The 26,829-nt window shown below is 35.8% G+C and overlaps 2 protein-coding genes across 2 annotated transcripts in view; one reads left to right on the top strand and one right to left on the bottom strand.

The window, feature by feature from the left end:
* GABRB1 (gamma-aminobutyric acid type A receptor subunit beta1) overlaps positions 1–16,950 on the top strand; it is a 474,038-nt gene extending 457,088 nt beyond the window's left edge. The window contains exon 9 of the mRNA XM_001364479.3: positions 5,539–16,950. Coding sequence (XP_001364516.1) covers positions 5,539–5,886 — 348 coding nt within the window. The 3' untranslated portion in view covers positions 5,887–16,950. The remainder of the gene's footprint in view (positions 1–5,538) is intronic.
* A 1,872-nt stretch (positions 16,951–18,822) lies between these two features.
* On the bottom strand, positions 18,823–25,484 carry COMMD8 (COMM domain containing 8). Its single transcript, XM_001364405.5, has 5 exons — positions 25,338–25,484; positions 24,271–24,426; positions 22,849–23,001; positions 20,907–21,062; positions 18,823–20,316 (listed from the first exon to the last, which is right to left on the bottom strand). The coding sequence occupies exons 1-5, from the start codon at positions 25,401–25,403 to the stop codon at positions 20,296–20,298; spliced, it is 552 nt and encodes a 183-aa protein (XP_001364442.3). The 5' UTR covers positions 25,404–25,484; the 3' UTR covers positions 18,823–20,295.
* Between the last annotated feature and the right edge of the window lie 1,345 nt (positions 25,485–26,829).

A 26,829-nucleotide genomic window follows, 5' to 3' on the forward strand; every position in this document is an offset into this window, starting at 1 on the left:
GCATTGGAAACTTGGGAGCCTGTTGAGAATTTTGACAGACACCTTTCAGACTATAACATGCCTTTCCAAAAATGGGTATCTGGGACATTTGTTTACTTAAAAAGGACTATATAGCAATACATCTCTATCTACATACAATTTAAGAGAGCATGTGGATATCTGTCCAGTTGCAAAGTAATATTTCTATTTGTGAATCGCCATGAGATGCTCACTCAGATTCAGAGGAGTGTTTAAGAACACTCAGGACCATCAAGGTAACTGGAATGAAAGGATCAAAAACAGCCTCCAATAGAAGGCTTTAGGAACTTAGCAGTAGACAATTCGACTACCAACAGCCAAAGAAATAAGATCTTTTTTCTTTACACCAGAGATCCTTAACATGTTTATGTGTCACAGACCCCTCATGAAGGTCGTGGACGCCTCAGAATAATGTTTTCTCTTTTTTCAAAGTATTTTATTTTTCCCAATTACTATTAAAAAAAAACATTCATTTTATAAAATTTTGAGTTCCAAATAATTAACCTCCTCCTTCCCCGAAACACTAAACAATTTGATATAGGTTATGCACATGTGATCATGCATTTCCAAATTGGTCATTATGTGGAAGAAGACATATTAAAAAAAAGTCCTCAAGGAAAATAATGTGGAAAACAGTATGCTTCAATATGCATTCAGATTCTATCAATTGTTTCTCTGGAGATATATAGCATTTTTCATCATGAGTCTTTTGGAGTTATCTTGGGTCATTGTATTGCTGAGAATAGCTGTCATATTCTCCTAGTTTTGCTCACTTCACTAGGCATCAATTTAGGTATGTCTTTCCAGATTTTTCTGAAGTCATCCTGCTTATCAGTTCTTATAGCACAATAGCATTTTATTACAACAATGTATCACAGTTTGTTCAATCATCCCTCAACTAATGGACAAACTCTCAATCTCCACATTTTTGCCACCACAAAAGGAGCTACTATAAATATTTTTTGTAAAAATGAGTCCTTTCCCCTTTTTTTATCTTTTTGGGATATAGTCTTAGTAGTGATATTGAAGGGTCAAAGGGTATACATAGTTTTATAGCCCTTTGGCTATAATTCCAAATAGCTCTCCAGAATGTTTAAATCAGCTCACAATTCCACCAGCAGTGCAACAGTGTCCCAATTTTTGCACATTCCCTCTGACAGTTATCATTTTCCTTTTCTGTAATATTGGCCAATATGCTAGGTATGAGGTACTACATCGGAGTTGTTTTAATTTGTATTTCTCTAATCAATAGTGATTTAGTACATTTTTCATATGTTTATAGCTAATATTAATTTATTTGTATGAAAACTGCTTGTTCATACCTTTGACCATTTATCAATTGGGAGATGACTTGTATTCTTATATATTTAACTGTCTTTTATATATTTGAAAAATGAGGACCTTATAAGAGGTATTTGCTATAATATTTTCCCAGTTTTCTGTTTTCCTTCTATTTTGGTTACATTTGTTTTGTTTGTACAAAACCTTTTTAATTTAGTATAAGCAAAATTATCCATTTTATATCCCATAATATTCTTTCTTATTTGGTAATAATTATTCCTTTATCCATATTATCCATGGCTCCAATAGAAAAATTTTTCCATGCTCCCCTAATTTGCTTTTGGTATCCACTTAAATCTTCATGCACAAGTGTCTTTGTGAACAAAAACACACAAAGACAATAGTCATCCTCGGTTACTGAGAGACAACTACTATATCTCTTTTTATATTTAAATCATGTACCCACTGTGACCTTATCTTGGTATGCTGTGTGAGATATTGGTCTGCACTTCATTTCTGCCATGCTATTTTCCACAGTTTTCCCAGCAATTTTTGTCCAGAATAATGTTCTCAAATGCAAAACAAAATAACAAAGGATTAAAAAGGAAACAAACTGTACTGAAATACAGTCATCCTTACATAGAGATATGTGTATATAATATCTCTCTAGATAGTGTGAAGATTGGATTTGGCCTTGTCCTGATAGTAACAATGAAGGTATTTAGCTCTTCCCTGATTATGAAGATTTAAATTGTAAATCATGTCTATTTTTAGATTTTAATCCCCCTAAGTGTAAACAACCTACTTAAAAGGTAAGTATGGAGACCTGCCAATTTTTAGATTCAATCACAAAAAGTGTTAACATTATACTTAAAGTTGAATGGGAAGATCTGCCCATTTTAGATCTAATCACCAAAGGTATAAACATCCCACTTATTCATTTAGTGGGAGGTCTGCGACCCATGTGTGAATTAGCGGATGAGAAACAAAATCAAATAACTGCCCCTAGGAAGTCCAAAAAACAGAGCGTAAATTATGATTGGTAGATGTAAAATTAGGGGAAGGCACAGGAAATGAAGCAAGAAAAAATGCCTTTAAAAGAGAGAGTGATACACAGAGTTTGGAGATACTTGGAGCAGAGTTTAACTTAGACTTCCACTTCCGCTGGAGTTCAATTCTTCATCCTTTTGAGTTGAGGCTGGTGAAGAGGGGCAAAAGGATATGCTGTTAGACTAACACATGGTGAGTGAAAAACTGACTCTTAACTGCTGGATTTTTCTGAAGAGACTTCCCCAGGTCCTGCGATACAAAGGTTGAGGCCTCTCTGGTTGAGGACTAAACTCCCCTGCCTGGTTTTGAGCCAGGGATCAGAGTAAATTACTTAGTGCTTAGCCTAGATATCTTACCTTATCCTCTCTCTGATTTCTTAGTTCGCTCTTTCTATATTTTGTAATGAAATTGTAAATAAATCTCTTTGGAATTAATTAAATTCCTGGTGACCACACTCATAAATGATAAGTCTAACCCTTTTAAAATTAAACTCCTTTTCCCCTTTACAATAGATAAGTTTAGAATTTTTAAAGTACCTAGATCCCAGAACAAAAATTCCTGCTTTAAACCATTACTTCTTTCATATACTTGCCCTCTTTGGTTAGGCAGCTAAATAAAAACAGTCAGAAAACTATTTGGAATAGAACATTTAATTACACTTATTACAAAGAAAGTAATTTCAAAGTGCTAGCTTATGTAGTATAAGGATGATATTAGAAATTGTCTAATCAAGTCATTACTTATTATCTTTACAGTAAATATAGGAAATTTATAGATAGCTTTGTTTATCACAAAGTCCAACTTGGCATGACAACTCATGAATATGACTTTTGCTTTGAATTCTTCCCTGTTTCACTTCCCTCCATCACAAGATATTCCTCTCAGTTTTTGATGAAGCTTCCTTCCTTCTGGTTGTACCCTCAGGAAAAAAACTCATGAATAAATGCTTTCTGATGGCAAAGATCACCTTTTTAACTTTGTTTCCCTAGTGTTTAGCATAATAGTTCATGGCATATAGCAAGTGCTTAATAAATGTTTGTGTACTAAGGGACAGATATTATGACTGATTTCTTTACTTTTATCTTGTGCTTTTTTCTTCCACCTGTTTTATTTGCCTTCTGTCTTTGATTTCAGCAAGTCAGCCTTACTTAGAGACTCAGAGATGTTAAAAAAAGAAATTTGTGAGCATTCTGAAAAACAATGTGGTGTGAATCTTAAAACTGCTCAGAGTATACCTTAGAAGATTTGGTTAAGTTATTCCTCATTGGAGGTACTTGATCAGGAATGCATTGGGAATTTTAACATTATTCCACCCATACTTGGGTATACCTGAGTGGAAGATAAAGTTGTAAAACTCCTTACTGAACAATGAAAAGTCCCCAACTCATATTTATAGTGAAGCTAGAACCTTAAGCTAGGTCTATTTTTAGATCTAATACAAAAGGGTACTAAGTACCTATAAAGGTCAAATTAATCACTAAAAGGTCAAGTAACTTACAAAGGGCAAGCTTAGCAAAGAGGTGTGAAGTTTTAGTCTACTCAGAGAAGGTGATAACAAAAGATGTGAACTAAGAATGGTCAGTCCTGGGGAAAACATCTACTGTGATTGGTAGATATGAAAATTTAGGAGAGGTGACATAAGAGAAATTTCTCTTTAAAAGGATCTGGCTCTCTCTGAACTTAGAGGGGAGTTCAGTTTGGACGCTGAATTGGAGGGTCTCTCTGAACACTAGAGCTTGCTTGGGACAAATCTTGTGGTGGGTGATAAAAGACTAACTAGTCTCTCTTAAGGCTCAGGCCTAGGCCAATTGGCCTAGGACCTTCCTACTATTTCCTCTTACTCTGACTCTCTCCCTTCCCTTAATTCCTTCATTTGTATTAATTAAAATATCCATAAAACCCAGCTGACTTGGTTATTTTCCTATTTGGGAATTTTTCCCATGGCGACCACTTATTTTTGATATAAATCAACACACTAAAAATTATCTTTACAGTTTTGGCAATTTAAGTCTTGAAACCCACATTTTTCACGGTCACAGTGGTACTATGTTCTAAAAGCAATTAAACTGGGAATTATCTCTGACCTAATGAGAGCATTAGCAGTTTTCAAAAAAGAGAAAAGGAAGCCTACACATAAAAATATTCATAACAGCTCTTTTAGTCATGGTTACGAATTACAAACGGAGGGGATACCCAAGAGCTGAGGAACAGCTAGGTATGTTAAGGTACCTGAATGCAATGGACTACTATTGTTCTATAAGAAAAGATGAAAGGAATAATTTCAGAGGAACCTGTGAAGGTTTGTATAAACCGATGCAAAGTAAAGTGAACAAGACCAGGAGAACAATTTACATAGTAACAATATTATAAAGACAAACAACTTTGAAAGAATTGTGATCCAACCCCAGCTCCAGAGGACTCAGGATGTAACTTGCTATCCATCTACAGATATAGAGAGTCTCAGAGTTCAAACTGAGGCAATATTTTTATATACATATATATATGTATATATATATATATTTAGGCATGTATATATATGCATACTCATACACATGCAATATATCTATGTATGCTCATATATATACACACATGTATTTGGACATGATTAATGCAGGAATTCATTTTATTTACCTATCATGTTTGTAACGAGTATTATTAATTATTTTATTTTTACTTTCTCAAATGTGAAGGAGAGGGAGGTAGGAAGGAGAAATTTCAGAGATGAAAATAAAATAAAATTGATTATTTTTTCAAAAGGATCCAACATTTGCAAGCGTTAAAGATTTAGATAACTCAGTAGCCACAGTAATACCTATCCTCTTGAAACAAAGCTCATTGTTTATTATTAAGCTATCCCATAAACCCAAGTACCCACTTGCATGCAAATACTGTACATATGGGCGGGGTGGGGCGGGGCAGGGCAGGCGGAACCACCCAGGAACAGAAATGTAGGGGCTTGGAGGTAAAAGAAATCTCCAGAACTCATAGTGGAGGGCAGCCCAGGTGGGAATTCAGAAAACTAGTCCTGCCACTGAGGCATCTCAACAGGGAGAGACACAGCGATGATTACTGAGACCAGTATGCAGATGAGTCAATAACTGGTAAGCAACAAAAATGACAGGCTAGAGCATTTTCCTTTTCATGAATCCGGGGCTAAATCTATTTAAAGCTCTTTGTCCCTTTTTCCAGGTTGATGCTCATGGCAACATTCTTCTTAGCACCCTCGAAATAAGGAACGAAGCCAGCGGTTCAGAAGTGCTTACAAGTGCTAGCGACCCCAAAGCTACCATGTATTCCTATGACAGTGCAAGCATACAATACCGGAGACCCCCCACCAGCAGAGAGATCTATGGCCGAAGCGCGTTGGATCGCCACGCCATGCACAATAAGGGGCGTATCCGGAGGAGGGCATCACAGCTTAAGGTCAAGATCCCGGATTTGACTGATGTGAATTCTATAGACAAGTGGTCAAGAATGTTTTTTCCAGTCACTTTTTCTCTTTTTAATGTTGTCTATTGGCTTTACTATGTGCACTAAATTCTGTAATGATATCTTAATTTAGACCATTTTCCTCTTCCATTGTTTTGCTTATCTCACAGGTCTCCAGCAGTTACACTGCTATATTTTTAAGGTAAGATATTCAGCCATCCCCTTGGTTTTAGCTCCTACATACCAGTTTTATTACTGTACCATGTTTACTTCAAATGAGAATAGAATTTTCCCCCTAGTACATTTCAGCCCAGATTATTAGCTCTTTGGGAGCAGCTTTAAAACAATCACTATCACCATGTTTACAAAAATAAAAATAAAAGAAAGAGAGATCTAGTGTAACTTTTCCTAATATCTCTCAATTTGATTTTATTTTCTCTCTTTTTTTTTTAAATGAAAATGAAAAGAAAACCTTGCTCTTTTCTTATACTGCTTCCTGGTGATCTGTAACATCATGCTGCCAAAAAAAAAATTCTAATGTCTCAGAACAAGCCATTGACAAGTTACAGATTCTCAGGAAATCTCTGTTCCCTCCACCCCACAAAAGAGGGAAAACAAGGAATCCCAAAGAGTGAGGAAGATGCTCCCACCACCTCCCCACCCCACCACATCTACTCTATACCTAGTTTGAAGGTTTTCCTAATCTGTAGGGTAGAAAGTCGAGGCGGTGGGGGTGGAAGGGAGACAGAGATGTCAGCAATTTGCCTTTACTTGTGCTTGTCCCAAGTGTGTATCAAGGTCCTGCAATTCCCTGCTATACCTTTAAGCCAGCTCCTCTGGAAAAGACGTATTTCTAGGACTGTCGAGCAAAATGCAAATTAACTTTAGAACCAAGCTTGTTTGTTATTGTGAACATCTTTTCCTCTTCTGAATTAGAAAAGTTGGTGGCAATGTACCATTTTTCTAAAGGACCATTCCAACTCAAAGCCCTTGCCTCACATCATTCATCCCTTCCTGTTGGTATTCCTTGATGCTCTTCTACCATATCATAAAGTTGCTGCTCCAAATGAAAGATACCTAAAAAAGAGAGACAGAAAGACACAGATATAGAGAGAAATACACAGAGGCATACAGAAAGGCACCAACTCAGACACAACGAGAAAAAGAGACCCATAAACACTTCCAGAAGCAAACACAAAGAGAGATCACCGACAGAAGAGGGAGGAGCAGGGGGGGAAAGGGAATGAGAAGAGAGACAGACTGACCGACAGGCAGACAGACAGAAGAAGTCAATGTTTTATTGAAAAATTAGTTTTTCCTTTCCAAAGGGGAAGCAAGCTATATATGCTGGGAAAGTATGTGAACTGTCAAACATAATGTGAAAAAGTTGGCATTTCTCAAGTCACATTCAAATTGGCAGAGGAGTCAGCTGAGAGTTCAGAACGAGTTTGCTAAGGCACTTTATGATCATGAAGAAATGAGCTTCCTGCTGGTTAGCAAAATAAATGTAGATATTCTACACATGCTCCACAATAGGAAATGCAAAATGAATACATTGGGACAGTCCTGAGAAAAGCAAAAAGATTGCTCTTTTTTTATTGAGAATCTGTCTCCATTATCAGTATACGCCTCTAAGCAGTAACACCATGAATGGTTTTCAAGGGAAAAAATAATTATTGGGCCTGCAAAAATGACCTTCTAGGAACAGGAAGGTATAATTTCTATTCCACCTGAACACAGCAAGGAGGGATAAGCTTCTTTTTCTCTTCCCTCATCTTCTTTTTCAAGATACCCCCTCCTTCCTTCCTTTACCTAACTGGAAAAAAAGTAGCCACTACTTGCCAAGGGCATAAAGGAGGTGTTTTTCTTTTTGGTGGCCCCTGTCTCCTTCCCTTCTCTTCTCCCTCTCCTTCTCCTCTCCCTCTCCTTGCCCCTAGCTTCTCAGAGCCCTTTACTTATACAAATGGGATTCTTTCTTGCCCTCTTCTTTGCTCCCTATACACAATGGTACATACAGACGTTGTTAAACATTCTTAATCACCCTTAGCTGCAGTCCAACTCTGGGAGAATCAAGGCTGAACATTACTGAGAGAATAAATATTTAACCTTCAATTGGTAATTTTAGTAATATGGTATAAAATGGCCATAATCTATTTGGTTGCTAGAGAGAATAGTGTGTGTGTTGGGGGGGGGGGGGAGAGAGAACAAAGAGAGAGAGAGAAAGGAAGAAAGAGAGAGAAAGGAAGGAAGGAAGGAAGGAAGGAAGGAAGGAAGGAAGGAAGGAAGGAAGGAAGGAAGGAAGGAAGGAAGGAAGGAAGGAAGGAAGGAAGGAAGGAAGGAAGGAAGGAAGGAAGGAAGGAAGGAAGGAAGGAAGGAAGGAAGGAAGGAAGGAAGAGAAAGAAAGAAAGAAAGAAAGAAAGAAAGAAAGAAAGAAAGAAAGAAAGAAAGAAAGAAAGAAAGAAAGAAAGAAAGAAAGAAAGAAAGAAAGAAAGAAAATTAAGAATTGGCATGGGCTATGTCTTGTTATAACCATAAAGACAGAAGTCTAACTTCACTCAAGTTTCCCAAACATTGCAGTAGATTCTCCCAGTGTAGATGCACAATAGAAACGGTCTCTCCCATCATAGCTCTTACTGCACATTCATTCCTTTGTATTCATGTTACTTTGGCCATAATGTTAAATATGATGTGCATTACATTTACCAGCTTTAGGAGGCAAATACTCAGGTAAAAACATGTTTAGGACTGAAACTACCTGGGAGAGCTTTGCCTCCATTCTCTTTTGCCAAATAGGAACAGGAGACTGGCTGGTCATGTTGCTGATAGTAGGAGGTGACATGTTCTCACAGTTCCAACCTTTCTAGTGCTTTACACTGGGATGTAAACAGGAGAAGGAAATATATCATGTGCAAAATGACACTGGCTAATGAGTCCAAGGGTGGGATTTTCTTAAATGAACATTGTATATGATACTTGGAAATCTTCTCAAGTACATTCCTTCTTTCTGGAGTCCGTGACTATTTTATAAATCCATTTGAGAAGCTTAATTACAACTTGCCAAATGAAAAATATATTTCTAATGCCAGACAGAAAGAATCTCTAAGATATCTTCTAATGATGTGTATTCCTTAGCATCTTACCAAAGGGTGATATTCCACTGTTTTTTCTAAACCAAGAATAATCTAAAAAGTGTTTGTTTTAGTCCACTTTGGTTTCGTTGGCAATTGAGTTGATGGCAATGAGAGAACCAATGTCTCAAGAAAGAAAAATCATGCCAAGATAAAATTCTAAGAGGAGTGTGGAATAATACCTTAGCAGCCTCTAGCAAGGCAGATGTAAATGCTCATGTAAATTCTGTATATAGTTCATCGAAATGTTCTGTCATTTTATGTTGTGTGTGGTTGTCCATGGCTTTGAATGGATGCTTCAAAAACCTGAGACCTGTAAATAATGTTCACATGTTTTGACAGCTGCATTCAGTGCTAGCCCGCATTGTCACCATCCGGGCCCAAACCAGAATCTTTCAGCTCTTGTTCATTCTCAGCCATTTACTGGTGCAGTTCTGTGACCCTGCTGCAAGGTATCGCAAGGTCCATGTGTTCAGTGCCTCCTCCCTCCCCCTCTCCCACTGGCTGGGGCAGTGGCTGTTGACTGTGTCTAAGGGAGATGGGGGGATCAGCAACACCAGCAGAACCTGCTAGTGCTGCCTCATGGGAAGTAGAGGGTGTAACTTCTGATAATTCCTTTAATGGCTATTTGTTTTTCCAGATCTCAATTATCAGTGCTTACTAAAAGGGGTCAGGGAAAGAATGAAAAACTGAAATCTACAAATAACCCAAAGCTTAGGTTTTGCCAGAACCCTCCGCTTCTCTTGTTCATCACCTAAATTCTTCTTTTGAATCACCTGATTTACTAACTAGTGGTCAAAAGGGAAGGTTTTAGTTTTCTAAAATTTTTAGGGTTTTTTTTCTGACATGTTTACAATAGTTTCTTGAAGGTTGATAATAAGGCATGAAATACCCAAAACAAGAAGAAAAGGGAAGTGAAGCAAAGGACTTGGAATCTACACAAATCCAAAGGAATTTACAAATTGGATATAAGAAACAGTTATAAGAAAATTATGGATAAGAAATTGTAGGCAGTTATATTATAGTTTTATTTATATAAGAAGATATATTAAAGGACCAAGTGGTCCTATAATCAGCCATGTGAGGTTATCCAAGCCTTTCTGGAGACAACCTTGTTCCAGAGAAATGCCCCTATTCAAACTTCTCTGTTTAGTAAAAATGCAAAGCCTTGTGATATCACAGATAGAGGAAGAGTTCAAATTGAGGGTTCACTATGTACTAAAGCCACTTCTTCAAGTAGGTATCAGTTTCCTTTTCTGCAAAATAAAGGGATTGGATGATCTATAAAATTCCACACAACTCTCATATCCAGTTACATCTCTGTCATAACAAGATTTTTGACATGTAAAGGAAAGATTTATAGGAATACATTTTGAGTTCACTTTGATGAGTGCAGGGGGGATTCAACTTCACTGACAACTGTCAATTCTCAAACAATCTATCAAGCCTGAAAATTGCTTAGAAGCATAATTTTTTTTTAGGTTCTTTAAACCTAAAATAATACGGTCATGGATTCTAAGGATGCTAGGACTAAAGTTAATTTTCTTTTTTCCTTTCTCCTTGAGTTTTCATATCCAAAGGTTTTTCATGGCCAAAGAAGGAACTCCTAATAGTTCCTGGTCTACCCTCTGCTCCCCCAACACATATCCATCCTCATCCTGGAGTAATAAGAGCTAATGAAAAAGGCTAATAGGGTAAGTTCTGGGTGGGGAAAAGGTGATTGAATTTGTGCTCCAGTTTGGGCAGGACATCTACGCTCACAGAACAACTCTGCCTGTCTTGCCTGCCATGTAGACAATCAAAACTGAGCATCCAAATAACAATATATTTAATGCCTCAGGTAGACATGGACACTAGATCAAAATGATCACTGAGAGAAGTTGGAGAGTACCCCAGGGCACCAAGAGTTACCACCTCCCTCTGCTACACAGGGTAGATAATCAGGGGATTTTGCAATACCCCACTTCTGCCCATACTAAGAAACTAGTAAAGAGAAGAGGGAGTGTATTTCCATACATGACTTTTTCCTGAATGTCAATTATTGGAATTAAAGTTACATATGCATATTTAATCAGCTTGACTTCTATTAAGGATTTCCTTTTCTGAGATCATTTTTCTCCTTTGCCAATTCCTTGTCTGGAAATTGTTTCATTTTGCCTCAGGTAACATGATTGAAAAGACTTGCTTTCTAAGGGGATTTTTCCCCCTTTTTTCTCATTCCCAACTTTCACAAAGTATCTTGAAAACTCAGTCCATGAACATGCATATCTTCTAGTCATAGTCTTCAAAAAAATGGCTTTAAAAAAAATCTCAGATTCCTGCCTCAGTTGCCTTATTCTCTAAGTAGCTACATTTAAACCTTTGAGATGGCATTGTGGAACTACATTAGTCACCACCACTGCCATTCTTCACCATATTATTTCTGTGTATTTCTATATATGTGAGGAGTGCCCACCTCCTGGAATACCTGAGTGTGTTAAGAAACCTCCTATTTCAGCCCAATTCTGAATTAAATTGAACTATCCTTGTTAACCCTATATATGACACTAAGTCTATGGGGATCCAAGAGATTTATACAATATCTCTGAAATATCAACACAAAGATATTGCCTCTGAGGTTCCTGCTATCTCTAATTCTATGATTCTAGGACAACCCCCTGACCTTAAATCTGCAATTTCATGTATGTACATAGTACTATGAAAATAATACTATATCCATGGTTTAATTATATCCCTATAAGTAGACAAGCAGAACTTTGGGACTCAGAAGATCTGAGTTTGAGTTCTGAACTTGCCACTATTAACTGTGAGACCTTGGAAGCAAGTCTCTGTAGGTCTGATGCTCATTTGGAAGATATGGGGAGGAAAAAACAAATGATTTATCTGGTCCCTTCCATCATTAAAATCATAGACCTTCAGAACTAATAGGTCAATAAAAAAAAATTGAGTCCAAACCCTTCTTTATGTTTTTTTTAAACAGATAAGAAATGAAGGCTTTGAGAGATTCAGTGATTTACCCAAGGTCACAAGCTAGTAAGTAGGAAAGCCAAGATTCCAAACCCAAAATAGGATTTCCATTACAACATCCCACCTAACATCTGGCCAATTACTGAATTTATGGACACTTTTCTATTTTTTTCTCAAACCTTAATATTTCTCTTTCCATGTACCATAAGTCTAATAAATGTAGAGGTTGAAGCTGTCAGTTCTATTTGTTTTTACTGTTCTGGCCTAAAATTGCTTTATGCCTTTCCCTGACCCTTCAACCACTAATCTCAGTAAATTCAATTCATTACAGCAACTATTTCTTAAGCATCCAATGTGTACAAGGTACTATATAAAGTCCTAAGAATCCAAATTTGGGAGTAGGATTGGAGGGTGATGGCCATCCTTGTTCATAAAACTGAAAAGGTAAGTTGGATGAGATAGGAAGAATCTTAAATGTCATCCCTAATAAATTTTTATTTTATCCTAGAAGTAACAGAGCCTTAGTAAAAAACATTTGAACAAAGGATAACATGATCAGAACTGTGTGTTAGGAATATTATTTTGGCAGGGAAGATTGTAGAAATAATAGACTAAAGAGAGATCAATTACATGACTACTAAAAGCAGTTCCAGTAAGAGGTGATAAAATTCTAAATTAAGATAGTGACCATGTAAATAGAGGAGATGGACAGATCAGTTGTCAAGGTAGAATCTATAGAATTTGGCAACAGATTAGATATGGAAAATTGAGAAAGGCAGAAGAACTAAAAATTTGAGAGGTTATGAATCCCAGTGACTGGTTTCCTTCCTATTCAATAGAAATAAGCAAGTATGGAGGTGAGATGGGTAAAAAAAAATTAGTCTTAGAAATGAGAAGGGCTATTTCTTCTACTCAGATGAAGGCAAAAAAAAAGAGCACAGCAAAAATAGAGGGAAAGATGTGTGATATTAGTGAAATGATGGAGTTCATGAGAAAGAACCTTGCTTTTCAGTAAAAAAAGAAAAAAAGAAACATTGGAGGATGGCTTCAGACACTTCCTAGCTTTGTGACCCTGAGCAAGCCACTTAATATTGATTGCCTAGTCCTTACCACTCTTCTGTCTGAAAACTATACATAGTACTGATTCTAAGACAGAAGGTAAAGATTGAAAAGCAAAGGAACAGGGAAAGAATAAAAAGAATGCAATAATCATCAGTCTAAACTCTTTAGGTGATCATATGATTAGAACTAGAAGAAACCTCAGGTAAAGATCTTGTCTCCTAATTATTTCTATCTTACAGAGTAACAGTCTATAAATGTTGACTATACTTCCTGCTCATATAAACCCTTTGTGTTAGAATATCAGAGGTTAATTTCTAAATAATTGCCATGGGTGGCATAAATATAAGAAAATGGCCAGGCTGCCCTACTGAAGCCCCTATCAATGGACACTGATACCACATGGCCTTCTAGATAGATGAACTTTGTTCTTTTTTTTTCCTCATCTCACTTTATTCCCTTGGTCAACAAAAGCCTCTCTAGACAGATGACCTGCTCATAACATTGAGACTGAACTATGAGTAATTTATGGCATTAAGCACCAAGATGGCTCCAGTAGGAATCCTAAGGGAGGGTCATCTCAGGGGACATCATCTGATCACTGTGATGGTAATCAGGAAATAATTAGGAAATCTGAAAACTATCCAAGAGACCATTTAGTTCTTCTTACAATTGGTCACTCCTAAGACTTCATCTAGAAACCCCATGATAAAGATTCTTCTTCACATGCCACTGAATTATTAACCTTCCTGTTTCCTTGTCAAATAAATTATTTATTCATATTTTAAAATAATAACTGTACCCTATGAATGATTTACCTTAGGAAGATAACTTATTTCTATTAGATGATCTTACTTTCAATCATTTCTTTTACTCTCCACCTATAGCCTTTTTAGATAAAATGTACAATTTATACCCTCTTTTCCAATATCCTAATCAAATCAACTATTTTAACTTGCTTCTTATATCTGGATGCAGCTATGAATATACTGTGGCAATATCCCTAAACTCTACCAATAAATCCCTTTGTGTATTTTCTCTAAACTCACTGGAGGATAGAATTACAGGTACATGATTGTTCAGACTTAGAAACCTTAGTATTCATTCAATTCAGTGAGATTACCCCTGTATTCTCAGTCATATACACACAAGCACATATTTACTAGAATTATATGTTGTATAATGTTCTTTTCTAGAGAATTCATATTATTGATAAACAACCCAATTTCTAGATACCACCCTATGATAATTATTACAAAAGTAGGAGTGTGTCCAAATATCAAATTCTTTAGAAAGTCAAGATTTTCTGAACTCTTTTGTAATGAATGAAATACATTCTCCTTTAATTTTGAGTGACTAGGTAGCATTTGGAGTGCCATGATGGAAGGCTAACAACCAATATGAAGTCAATTCTTGTGCTTTAAGGTTCAATAGTAAAGTGAAATGAAAAGTATGGACAATTTTTTTTTCATTTAAAGAAAAAATCCTGTTATTGATGGAGGGAGTGTTGGGGTAAGAGAACACAGAAGATCTGAGCTTTCTAGTATAGTTCTCCATATTGAATTCACTATATAATTTTTCAATTCTCCCTACCTGACTAGACACAACCTGAAGTAATAGGCTTATATCAAGGAATCTACCAGTTTTATGAAGGCAGGATTAAGCTATGTTCTTAAAACAATAAACTGGGTATCTTAGTAGCCTTCTAACAATGAAATTGAACTCTGGAACCTCATCAAGTAGTAGGTGAACAAAATTTTTCTAATCAGCTTCCCTTTTTAGACTATCGTACTTTATTAATATGGTATCCTGTTTCTAAAGAATTGCCTTTTCCTAAAGCAGGTGCCACCCTTATAGAAGGAAGATAGATTCACAGATGCCTCTCAGACATAGTAATAACTTGCAATTCTTATGAAAGTGGAAAACATCACAAAATGCACAAAGATGAATTCAATTGAAATAAATGTTATGAGAAGAGACTGTAGAACATGCCCTTTGGAGAAGGAAAGAGAGTGCCAATTCAATTTGTTTCTACCTTCCAAAAGAGTACAAGTGCTGTGAGAACCCTCCAAATTCTAGTGCCCTGGAACAAAGTTCCCAATTGCCCCTGGTTATAGCCCTGCTCTCTGAAAACATTCTATTTCTGCTATACTCACCAAATATTTCTAGGATATTAGACATTGTGATTCCTTGTAGTGTTTTAAAATCTGCAACTAATCAATTTACTGAACAATTCAAAACACCTTAGCATCCAAGAAAGACCATTCCTGAAAAGCTAATTCTTAATTATGAATTTTAATACCACACACTCTATTAGAAGATTGGTAACATGATTGGTATTATATGGCTCTTGTAAATAAAATACTCCTCTTCCCTTTATTTTTTTCAGCAGGAAGTACCTATTTGTTTAATTACAGACACATAAATTGCAATATTTTACAAATGCTCTTTTGACATACACATTTGCTTTGTTACAAAAGCAAGATTGTTGCAGTGATACTTTTTATACACTGGTCATACTACAAAAATGGTTAAAATAATACAAAATGAGTATTTCTGAAAACATGGGGAAATTTTTACAAAATGGAACTGGTTGAACAAATGCCAAGGATGGGCAGGTTGACTACTTAATTTTATAATTCAATTTTTCTATTTTGTATTGGTATATGCTGCATTTTCTGATTCCAACTGCTGTCCTGTCCAATGAAATTTGTGAACCTCTATAGATGCTTTTTACACATGAAATCAAACTTTCATACAGTGTGTGCTTTATTGTACCCTTTTGTTAGGGATTTTGTTAAAAGTCTAACAGTCATTCCTTCTTATGTGCTTAAAGATTAGTATATCTTTTGTTATATCTTTCCTTCATCATCTTCAGGCTCTCTGTGCATAATATCCATGAAAACCTATAGACTGTGATTTATACAATTATTCTAAGATGTAGGTTTCCCTCAAGTGCAGTGAATCAAAGAACCAGAAACTGTTAAATGGCCTCTCATTCTTGGCCCCCTTTGGTCCTTATGACCTTTTTCTATTCTTTGTCATTCATACAACTTTGTGTCTTTTACAAATTATAATCAACCTTCCGTATAATTAGGTATGGACACAAGAAATGCTCATGCGATTGACTTGAGGACATAGAACTATTTTAGCAGTCACAGAACTGTAGTTCAGTCGATATTTCCTTCCCCAGTCTTGTAGCTCCAACCTTGTGCAAGTTGTTGTTTCCTTTGCTTTCCTATCACAAGGTGTTATATGCTGCAGTAAACAATGGAAAGGAAAAATCCTGAAGATTAGTATCGAAACCATCAGCAGTTATTTCCCCAACCCTTTTGTGCAGCTTCAGAAATGTAGAATTGGCTGTAAATATGTAAACTTTATGTTAGCTTATTTATCCTAAGAACACCAATAAAACATTCTTTTTTTATTTTTAAAAAAAATGCTTACATTTGAAAAGCGTACTTTGTACTGCAATTGAAAACATGCAAGCTTTCAGGAATCTTTTTATAGTGTGTTGTCTTTAAGCAGTTGTAGAAATCTGAATCTATCGTTTGTGAACTTTTGTTGTAAAATGCAAGACAAAGCAAACCTCTTTATTTGGAAATCATTCTTTGTGTTCCTCTCCAACAATTGGAAAACTAAAGATACCAGCATATTTTCCAGGAATTTAGTTCTGCTCTACTTATACATTGGCTTTTCTAAATCTTCTTAAGCCACAAACCTAAGTATCTGGATCCTCCTTTAGAACATGCTTATGTTTATATATTATAAAAGAAAAAAAAGAAAAAAAAGTCAATGGAATTGTCTTGTACTCAAAATGATGTGCAAAATTGATGTGTCCATTATCCAGCCTGTTCACATTCCACTGTAAATATGAGTATCAGAGGTTGATCCGTTTATCATTCAGTCTCCTGATTCTAACCACACCGCCTTCTCTCCCCTCTTTGCTCCTCGCCCACACTCTGCTCCCTTCCTTCAAAAATGTGTTGATAATAAAATGATGAACATAAAAAAAAAAGTCTGGGCTTATTCATCCATTAACTTTTTTTATTTAAAAAACAGCTCGTCCAGGTGGTCGGAGATCACAGTTGTACGGATATGTTTCGGTTAGCAGATAGATTTGGGTATCTTAGTAGACATGTTAGTTGCAAGTGATTGTACTGGGTAAAAAAAAAAATGAATTTTTTTTTTCTTTAAAAGGGCAGCCAGGACTAAGAAGAGTAAGTGATCACTGAGTTATAAAGTGAATGGAGGTGAAAAAAAATCTTATTTGTTTATATATAGCCACTCTCCAAGACAATAATTTGCAGAGCAGTTACTGATCTGCATTGGTAGAAGGGTTTTCCTTTCTGAGTTCTCTGTCAATGAAATCACTTTTTTTCTTTTGACCCCTTACTTAGTATTAATTCTAAGGCAAAGGAGCGAGCCTCAAGGGCTAGGCAATCAGGGTCACATAGCAAAGTGTCTAAGGTCAAATTTGAACCCAAATTCTTCCAACTCCAGGCCAGTGTTCTATCCACTGTGCTACCGAGCGACCTCAATGAAATCACATTTTAAAAAATGAATGGGATTAAAGCAGGCATTCTCATTGGAGAGGAAAAAAACACAAGAACTGATAAGTCTTCCAGATAATATAAAAGTAACTTTCATTTATTCAGCATGGAACATTTACCCCAAAGAACATGACATTATGCAAAGAAAAATAGAAACAGTCAAGGTGCGTATCAGAAATGGTTCCTACCCTAAAGAAGATAATCACATTTAAATGTCCATAGACAAAAAAAATCAAAACTGAAGACTTTTGTGTTTCCATAAAGTGCTCACCTCTGAATGTCTGGTGATGGACCCATATATTCTTCCTTTTTTTCCTTACTCAAATATCCACTTTTCACCCTTTTTCTCATTTCTTTTCCCTTTCACACTATTCTCTTCCTATTCCATTTCCTTTGCTTAAGCTAACAAATGATCAGCCATCAGAAAGGAAAATGTATGCTCAAGTTACTAGATGGAAATCTTTATCTAATTCACTTTTTTTTCTAAAACACTGTTGCATTAAAGTTCCAGGTAACTCTTGTCCTCACTCCACTTCCTGTGGTAGAAAAGACATCATCTGACCAAAAAATTGCATATAACACACACACACATATATATATATATATATATATATCATACATGTTTATCAGTTCTTTCTCTGGACATGGATAGTCACGATTGTCCTTGAAACAATATTTCAAATATTCTCTTGCCTCTGCTCATTACACTCTTCACAGTCTTTCCATATTTTTTTTTGTTTTTAAACTAGCCTGTTCATTTCTTACCATGCAATTATTATCCATCACCATTATATGCCACAACTTGTTTAGCCATTCCCCAATTGATGGGTATCCCTTGAATTTCCAATTCTTTGCAATCACAGAGAGCTGAGAGCTTCTATAAATATTTTAGAACATATGGGTTCCTTTCCTTTTACCTTGATCACCTAGGGAAACAGACCCAATAATGGTATGGATGGATCAAATAGATAACTCTTTGGGCATAATTCCAGATTGCTCTCCAAAATGGTTAGATGAGTTCACACTTGCAACAATGTATGTGTCCATATTTTTCCAAATCCCCTCCAATATTTGTCATTTTTCCCTCATTTATAATTTTCTTAAAAGAACCATAGAGTTTATCATATTAGGGAAGACAGTGTACCTGTTATGTGAGGGGGGAAAGAGGAAGGAAATAACTGCTTTGGCACTGGCTCTAGCCTCAGAAAAAGCTGAGAAAATTAGGACAGTGATAGAGGAAGATGTCACAATTTTATAGACTCCTTGCTCAGAGTTCTTAAATAAGCCTAAAAACAAAGAAAATAGGATAACAGTATATTCAACAGGAATCTGAGGGCTATTGATGAAAACAAAATGTTTATTTGAACTTTTAAGAGGATTACAATTGAGTCCTACTCCAGTACATCGTCACAGTCCAAATTACAGGGATTCTGATGGCTGACCTGTGGGGGTGGGAAAGCAGGGGCAGTTGTGTTCTTCAGAGACAGAGGAGGGTATATAAGCAATAGTTCATATAGAAAGGAGCCATCTACTCCATGGTCTGCATCTATGACACATTGGACACGGGACAGTGCACAAGAAATGAATGATCAGACCTTGCACCATAAGGAAGGTCCCCATCACTTTCCGTTCTCTTTGGGCCTTAGTTTTTAACTTTTTATATAATGATTCTGAAACAAATTAAACTAGTTTAAATCACAAAAAAAAACAGTCTCAATGGCTTTGCTGTGGGAGCACAAACCTTAAAGGTCCAGCCACTAGAGACTGAAGTAAGAGGGATATAACAGCCAAAAAGCTAACACGATCCTTATTTATGGCATTGAGAAGCATAAAGGAAAAGGTGATGGTGCTGCAGTTAACTCAAGATTTTTCAGGTCACATCTGGAATACCATGTTCAGTTCTGGGCCTGATAAAGTCCAAAGTGTCCAGTTCTTGTTCTGCTTAGATAGAGCAGGAAATTAGGAGTTAATGGTGGATGACACAGAGGCATATTTCAATTCAGTGAGTATGACTGAAATCCAAAGGGGAATGAACTGCCTCAGGGGTTAGGTTGGTGATCTTCAAACAAAAGCTAAATGTTTCCTGGTCAAATATATTGGAGAAGAGAATATTATTTAGCTAAGGTTCCTTTCTGTCTCTGGATTTCTATAAAAATATGTGCATATTGTATGTATAGATTTAAAGTTTAATTGTGCCATAAGTGCTGGATATACATGTTTCTCAAATTTTTCTCAAATATTTTTAAAGCAATTCATAAAAAAAAAATATATATATATATATGTTATCCATAAAGACATATCTGTATGCTGATACATGATATATATATATATATATACCGATATGTGAATACATACATAGATATATATAATATACTTGAAGAGTATGTATACTGTTGCAAAATTAGACTTAAAACACATTTAAAATTATTAATCCATCACTCGTGGCACTATTATTTATAAATTTAAAAAACATGGTGTATTGATATTTTTAGCAAATAAAACAGGACATTATTCTAAACTGAAATATTTTAAAAAGATTTCTCTACAAAATACTCATGAGACAAGACATGACAAAAATAGTAAATATAATTAACATTTTTCATATTTACTTTTTTTATGTTTTTCATGCCAACGAGAGTAATTTCCTAACCATGTAGATACTTTCATCTTTCTAATCTCAGAACATTGGTGCTTTCTCAGATCAGCACACATTATCAGTATTTTCACCCCATTCTCTGAATACGCTCTTCTTGTTGCCATCTCAGCTGTAATAGTAAGAGTCTGATGTCTGAGATATCCATCATTTCCAGTCACTTCAATTGCAAGATGACCTTAAAAGACAAATTGAAGCAAAAATCAGGTTGTCTCATAATGGAATGGTGGTATAATGCTAAAATGGAATACTTTCTAAAAATATGGGGGAAAAGCTATGGAGAACTATGTCATTCTGTTATCGTGACAGATCACTGATGTATGTCATTCACTCTAAGTACTGGGTTGATGAGCACAGCTAGACAATTTCTTTTGTCAAATAATTGCTACTGAACACATTCTGTGGCTTGTCTAGAAACTCTGAGGTTCAAAACTAAAAACACAGAATGTTAGTATTGGAAGGGCCCTGAGAACTGATATAGTCCAATCCCTTTCTCATTGATAGAGGAAGAAATTAAGCCCGCTAAATGAAATGACTTACCTAACACCAGTAAGTCCTGGCTGCACTCCTCTCTGCTACCTTTATTCCATTATCATTAATATTCCTCTCTCTTTTACTTTACTCTATTAGCCACAAAGCCAAGTCAAATCTAATCCAATCCAATGCAATCAAATCAACAAATACTGATTCAGTGTCTACTTTGTACCTTGAGCTGGGCTCTATGCTGGGGACAAAAAGAAAAAAAAAACTTTAAAAACGTGACGATACCTTATTAGCTGCTTCCAATGAATTTATCAAATTCTGCAGTTCTTCTTTATTCATTTCAACAGAATACTGTTTAATGTCACCATTTTCCTTTACATCGAGATCAAGGTTAAGAAGTGGCACTTGCAATGTGGCAATCTTATCACTAGAGAGAGCAAGCTTTGTAAAATGAAGAACATAGTAATTAGAAAAAAAAATGAACAGAGCTATATTAATTACACATTTTGAATCTAACAGAACAGTACAGTTTAGAAGGTGATACTAGCTGCTATTAAGTATAGAAGAAACTACAAGGAATAAATTAATCAAATACATGTAAAATCACACTATCAGGTTGAACTAATGAATGGATTATTATTATTAAATAAGCATTTTATTCAAAACCATTATCAAGATTTCAGCCTAGGGGTCAGCTGGGTAGCTCAGTGAATTGAGAGCCAGGCCTAGAAACAAGAGGTCCTAGGTTCAAATCTGGCCTCAGACACTTCTCAGCTATGTGACCCTGGGCATGTCAGTCACTTGACCCCCATTGCCTAGCCCTTACCATTCTTTTGTCTTGGAACCAATACACGGTATTGATTCCAAGATGGAAGGTAAGGGTTTAAAAAAAAAATGTCAGCCTACTTTCTTTTCTGCCTTCAACAATTATTAAGTGCCTACTAAGAGCAAAGGGACAAAGTTCTAGTTTGATGCTTCATCCTGGTATGGAAGGTGACCATGGGTTCTCAAAGGCCAAGCCAGCCCAGCACAAGTTTAGATAGTTTACATTATGTTAGAAAGGCTTCAAATTTTGGCAATGGACCTACTCTGATTTCAAAGTACCTAAATATAAAGAGGCTCATCCCCAAGGAAGCTGTCTCCTTGATAACTCAGCTATCTCCACTGACTTATTTGCATGAAATTCAAAGCTATAAGTTTAAAGTGAAAAAAAAATAGGGTGGGCAATGGACATGATGCAAACAAGTTACTGACACTGAAAATTGGGTAATGAACAGAAGAAAAGACAGACCCAGATTATAATCATTTCATGAAGAGATTTGTTCAGGTTCAATTCAAGTCCAAAACAAGGAAATGAAAAGAATTTTTTAAGAGTTTTAGTCAACAAATTTATTTGCCAAATGCAAAGATAGGGTAGCCAGAAGCTAGTTTGGACTACACTCTTTCGTGAAATCACAAATGCATTAATAAAGAGTAAAATCAGCTTAAATAAAGCCACGCCAATTGCATGGTACATAGCAGAAGAATATTAATTGGCTAGTGGGAACACAAAAAATGATTACAATTATTTGAGTCATTTTAACTGAGTGTTTCAGAAAAAAGCCAAGGACTTTCCCAGGCACTAAAAGATATGCAAAGTTTATAAAAACACAATCTTTGACCTTAATAAATTTACAGTTTAACACAGATAACTAACTACATTATATCACATGTTAAATGCACTACAAAAGCAAAAAGCAAAGTACTATAGGAAAATAGGGGAGGGGGATCACTACTGACTGAGGAGCCTCAGGGAAAGCTATATGTTCTAGGCAGCTGAAGATGCAAGAAGGAACTCAGAAAGAGAAGAGTCAGAGATGTAGATTTAGAAACATACATAAAGTTAAAACTTCAGCCATTGCCAGAGAGAGGATATATAGAAAGAAAAATGGCCAGTCAAAACTGTAAAAAATACTGACATTAAAGATTATTCCTCAAAACTACATCCTAGAACAAACCATATACCACTTCCTTAATATTTGAGTTACATGTATTTGCTTATTTCAAAGATATTAATACTATTTGAAATTTTAAAATACAGATTCAAGAAAAATTTGTTCATCTAAGCATTTTCTAAAAATAATACATTTTAGATATATAACGAATAAAAAAGAAACAACAATTTTACTCAATTTTAAGTGATCAAAAACATAATTTAAACATACAGGAATCCCAATTATAGTCTTACCTTTAATTGCCAATCAAAATCCTGTAGTTGGGCAGAGGAAATGGCAATAATTTCTCCTAAAAGAGCTTTCCTAATTTCATCCTTCCGGCTTTTCAAACACTTCATGATTGTCTTCTGATGATCTGAGCTTAAGTGATTCAATTGCTCAATCACCTTTAAATTTTTTTTAAATGTTTAAAATTAAAATTAGAATACACATTTCAAAGCAATATAAAACAGCATAGTAGACAATGGTCAATAAAACAGAATCAGAATAATTCTGGCTGATGCTTTCATAATTTTCATCTCAATCTTTCCCAGTAATTTTTAGAAACAAAACTTTTATCCCATCCCTGGGATGATCAAATCTGCAAAGGGGTCACAACTAACCAATTAGTAAATATAGAAATTTTTATTCTTCAAATTTCTGTCTCAAGATTACAGGATTTGTAATCAGAGGATATGAAATTAAATCCCAGACCTACCCCTGAGAAAAATCACAACCTCCGAAAGTCTCAGCTTCATCTGTGAATTGAGAAGGCTCATCTAGATGACCACATTTAAACAATATAATCCATTTGATCTTACCTATTTATTCCCAACTAATTAAAATCCTAAGCCCATGAAAAATTAAACTTGGGTAGAATGTGTGAAAATTCCACATTCTGGCAAAATGGTAGATCCTCTGGTATAAAAAAACTCAATAAGCAATAGCCAAATTTGAGCGCTACTCAGAAATACTTGGAGACTGGGTACAATTTGGGAACCAATAAACTAAGAAATAAACTTGATAAAACACTTACTGAATACATACTTTTAATAAACCTTATATTAGGTGTTTTAAGGCATATAAAAATGAGTAAGAGTCTCCATCCTTGGAACTTCCAATTGAGTAGGGGAAATTGGCCATGTATATAAATAATGATGATAAAAGATATTAATATTATAACTTATACAAGAACCTATAAGTGTAGTGTCAGTCATACTAAAGCTCAGAATGAGACAGATTAAGAAAAATAAAAATAACAAAAAGGTTTTCCTTTTTTTGCTTTTTAAAGTTATATGGGAAAAACAGGATGCTCAAAGAAGAAATAAACCTGCTCCTCTTTTGGAATGAAACAATGAAACTAATAACAGAAAGAATGCAGGGCTGTTCATCTCTACTTTTGTTATTATTTTCTCTGACAAGGAAGAACTTTCTAAATTAAATAGACAGTAAGAGAGCACCTAATTGGTCATGATTAGTTCCAGACATCAACCCAGAAGACTAGTAGAGGTATTAATTTTTTTCATATTGTATTACTCTAAATTACATGATTTGATGCTATGCCCTAAACATACATCAAGTATAGCCTAAGTATTATACCGAATCATAAACTGAGAATTAATTCAACAAAAATCTAAGATGTTTATTACAAAAAGACTAATTTGAGGTGCTATTACCTTTTCAAAATCCTTATTTTTACCAATAACAGTTTTGAAAAATTTGGAAATATCTTCCAGGACATTAATCCACTCTGTGGAATCCCAAATATTTTCATAATCCTTAAACTGAGGATAAGCCCGGCCACAAATGCCATCAATTACTTTGTGAAGGAGCTGTAAGGAAAAAGAGGGGGAGGATTATTTCATTAAACTGGATTAATACATTTACCTTTCTTATAGTGCTCACACATTCTAGCAAAAAGCCCCATAGTGTTACAATAGGATTCAAAATCTATATTTCCATATAACTCTGAGTGAATGAAAATTTATTTCAAGTGTCTCAAATATCACAGAAATGTTACTTTTCCAAATACCTGAAAGACGGGTGACAAGTTTATGAATTTCATTTTTAGTCTTTTCCTGCAGCTTATAAGACTGCTTTATCAAAGTATCTTTTAGAATCTTTTGGAAAAGATTCCTTACTAGAGATAAAGTCAGAGTGACTCCAATTAACTATCAAATTCAAACTACTTCTCCAATCTCTTCCTGTTGAAGACCAGTACAATCTAAAACCAACTGCTTATGTGTCAGATGTGAGATGTCCACAGCATCAAACTTGTCAAACCAGAGAACCAGTTAAAACAACAAAATAAGTGGCCCCTACCCCAATATCTTCGAAATTACAAAGGCACCAGGAAGTAGTTTTGACTACACATATACATGCCCGTACCTAGTGAAATACACACTGGCTATCTTGTTACAAATGATGGCTATCAGAAGAAAATGAACTTAAAAAAAAAAAGAAAGAAAAGAAAGAAACCTTGGGGGGGGGGTGGGGGGAATAGTCTTCGTTAGACTCAATCCACATTTGGCTTGCAAAGGTTACATTAGTTACTGCAGTTCACCACGAAGCCTGGGAGGCGGTGAAGGGGGCGGGACAGGGGCCGAGTTCATTGGACCCCTCACTAGGGCCTACTTTGCTTTCTGCTCCTCCGCGCTTTCCCTTCACTCCTATACTGGCGAAAGGGAGAATGGCAAGGGGTGCGACGGTAAGATCTGGTAGAGCACAGAATCCCTTGCCTTACCTTGAGCCCGAGCTCCGCTGGCAGCTTGTCCAGCCGCTGCAGCGGCAGCTCCTCTTCTGGCTCCATTCCTTTCCAAGGCGCAGAGACCCCGAGTAGGCCGGTCACGTGACAGAACCCAACGTGATCACGTGATCCCTGAGGAACCCAGCCCCTAGGAACCAAAGAGAAAAAAAAGATTCGAGCTTTGCGCATGAGTTCCTCTTAAAGGGCTCTTTCTTTTATTAGTGGCCTTAAAGGGGAATTAGAGTGTTAGAGCTGGAAGGGGGCCTACGAGATCATCTAATCTCTCTTCCTCATTTTATAGAGAAGAAAACTGAGGTCACTTGACTGATGGGAGAAAGTGGAATACAGTGAAAAAAGGGAGACAGAGACAGTGAGAGAAAGAATTTATTAAGCACCGATTATGCTAGAAAATAGGGCAACCAAGTGGCACAGTGGATAAAGTACCTGATCTGCATTCAAGAAGAACCGTCTACCTGAGTTCAAATTCGACCTCAGACATTTACCACCTTTGCGACCCTCTACAAGTCATCTAACACTGTTTGCCTTAGTTTCCTCATCTACCAAATGAGCTGGTGAAGGAAACGGCAAACCACTCCAGTAACTTTGCTAAAATAAAATACAAAAAAATAGGTCACAAAGTGTCTGTCAGCAAAAACCTAGTGAACAACAGAATGATAAAAGGTTAGCATAGATAAATAAAGATACACAAATTATTACTATGATACATAGTAAAAAGTTATAGAGAAGTTATTAAGTACTGGCTGTAATAATAAAGATACATGATAGAGCATATTAAGCTCTATGATTGATTTAAAAAAATCGAGAATTTACTAGGCACTGATTATAATTATAAATCAGATACAGAAATGATAGAAAGGCATAGATAAATGAGAGAATTTATTAGCACTGTGTATCAGTCGCTGTTCTAAGTACTATGGATACAAATACAACCAAGACTACTTAGATCTAGAGTAAGAATACTCCCAAAACTGGGCTTTGTTATTAGTTGCCATGTAATACAGGACAAATCAGTCTCACCTCCCTGGACCTCAGTTTCTTTCAACTACACATTGATCTATGATCCTTAAATTTTATCTGAAGATGAGAAATTATTTTCCAGACTTGGAGTATACATTATGAGGAACCAGAAAGGCTTTTTGATATGGCCTTTATTTTTTAGATGGGGTTTAGGAAGCAATATTGTATTGTAGAAAGTGCACTGGCTTTGAAATGAAAAGACCTGATTTCAAATCCTGCCTCTGTTATTTATTGCTTCTGTGACTTTGGGTTCCCAGAACCTTATTGGGTCGGAGATGTAGGGCAGGAAGAGAACATAGATATCTGCAAATACAACTCCCAGCCATCCACCTGCCTTTTTCAAATTGTCCTAGCAAAGTCATTTCATTTTCAGAGAGAGGTTAATGAAGAAAGGAATTTTGAGGACTTTGAGATCTCAATAATATGAGCATCTGAGTCACTGTATTACCTT

The sequence above is a fragment of the Monodelphis domestica genome, chromosome 6 (genome assembly GCF_027887165.1).
Source record: "Monodelphis domestica isolate mMonDom1 chromosome 6, mMonDom1.pri, whole genome shotgun sequence".
Taxonomy (NCBI): Eukaryota; Metazoa; Chordata; class Mammalia; order Didelphimorphia; family Didelphidae; genus Monodelphis; species Monodelphis domestica.

Bases quoted from the DNA above. Each gene is read 5' to 3' on its own strand.
- COMMD8 (XM_001364405.5), bottom strand. From the start codon at position 25,403: ATGGAGCCAGAAGAGGAGCTGCCGCTGCAGCGGCTGGACAAGCTGCCA. The intron at 23,002-24,270 runs GTAATAGCACCT...AAAAATTTAAAG, and splicing joins AAAATAAGGATTTTGAAAAG to GTGATTGAGCAATTGAATCA. The intron at 21,063-22,848 runs GTAAGACTATAA...CATTTTACAAAG, and splicing joins ATTTTGATTGGCAATTAAAG to CTTGCTCTCTCTAGTGATAA.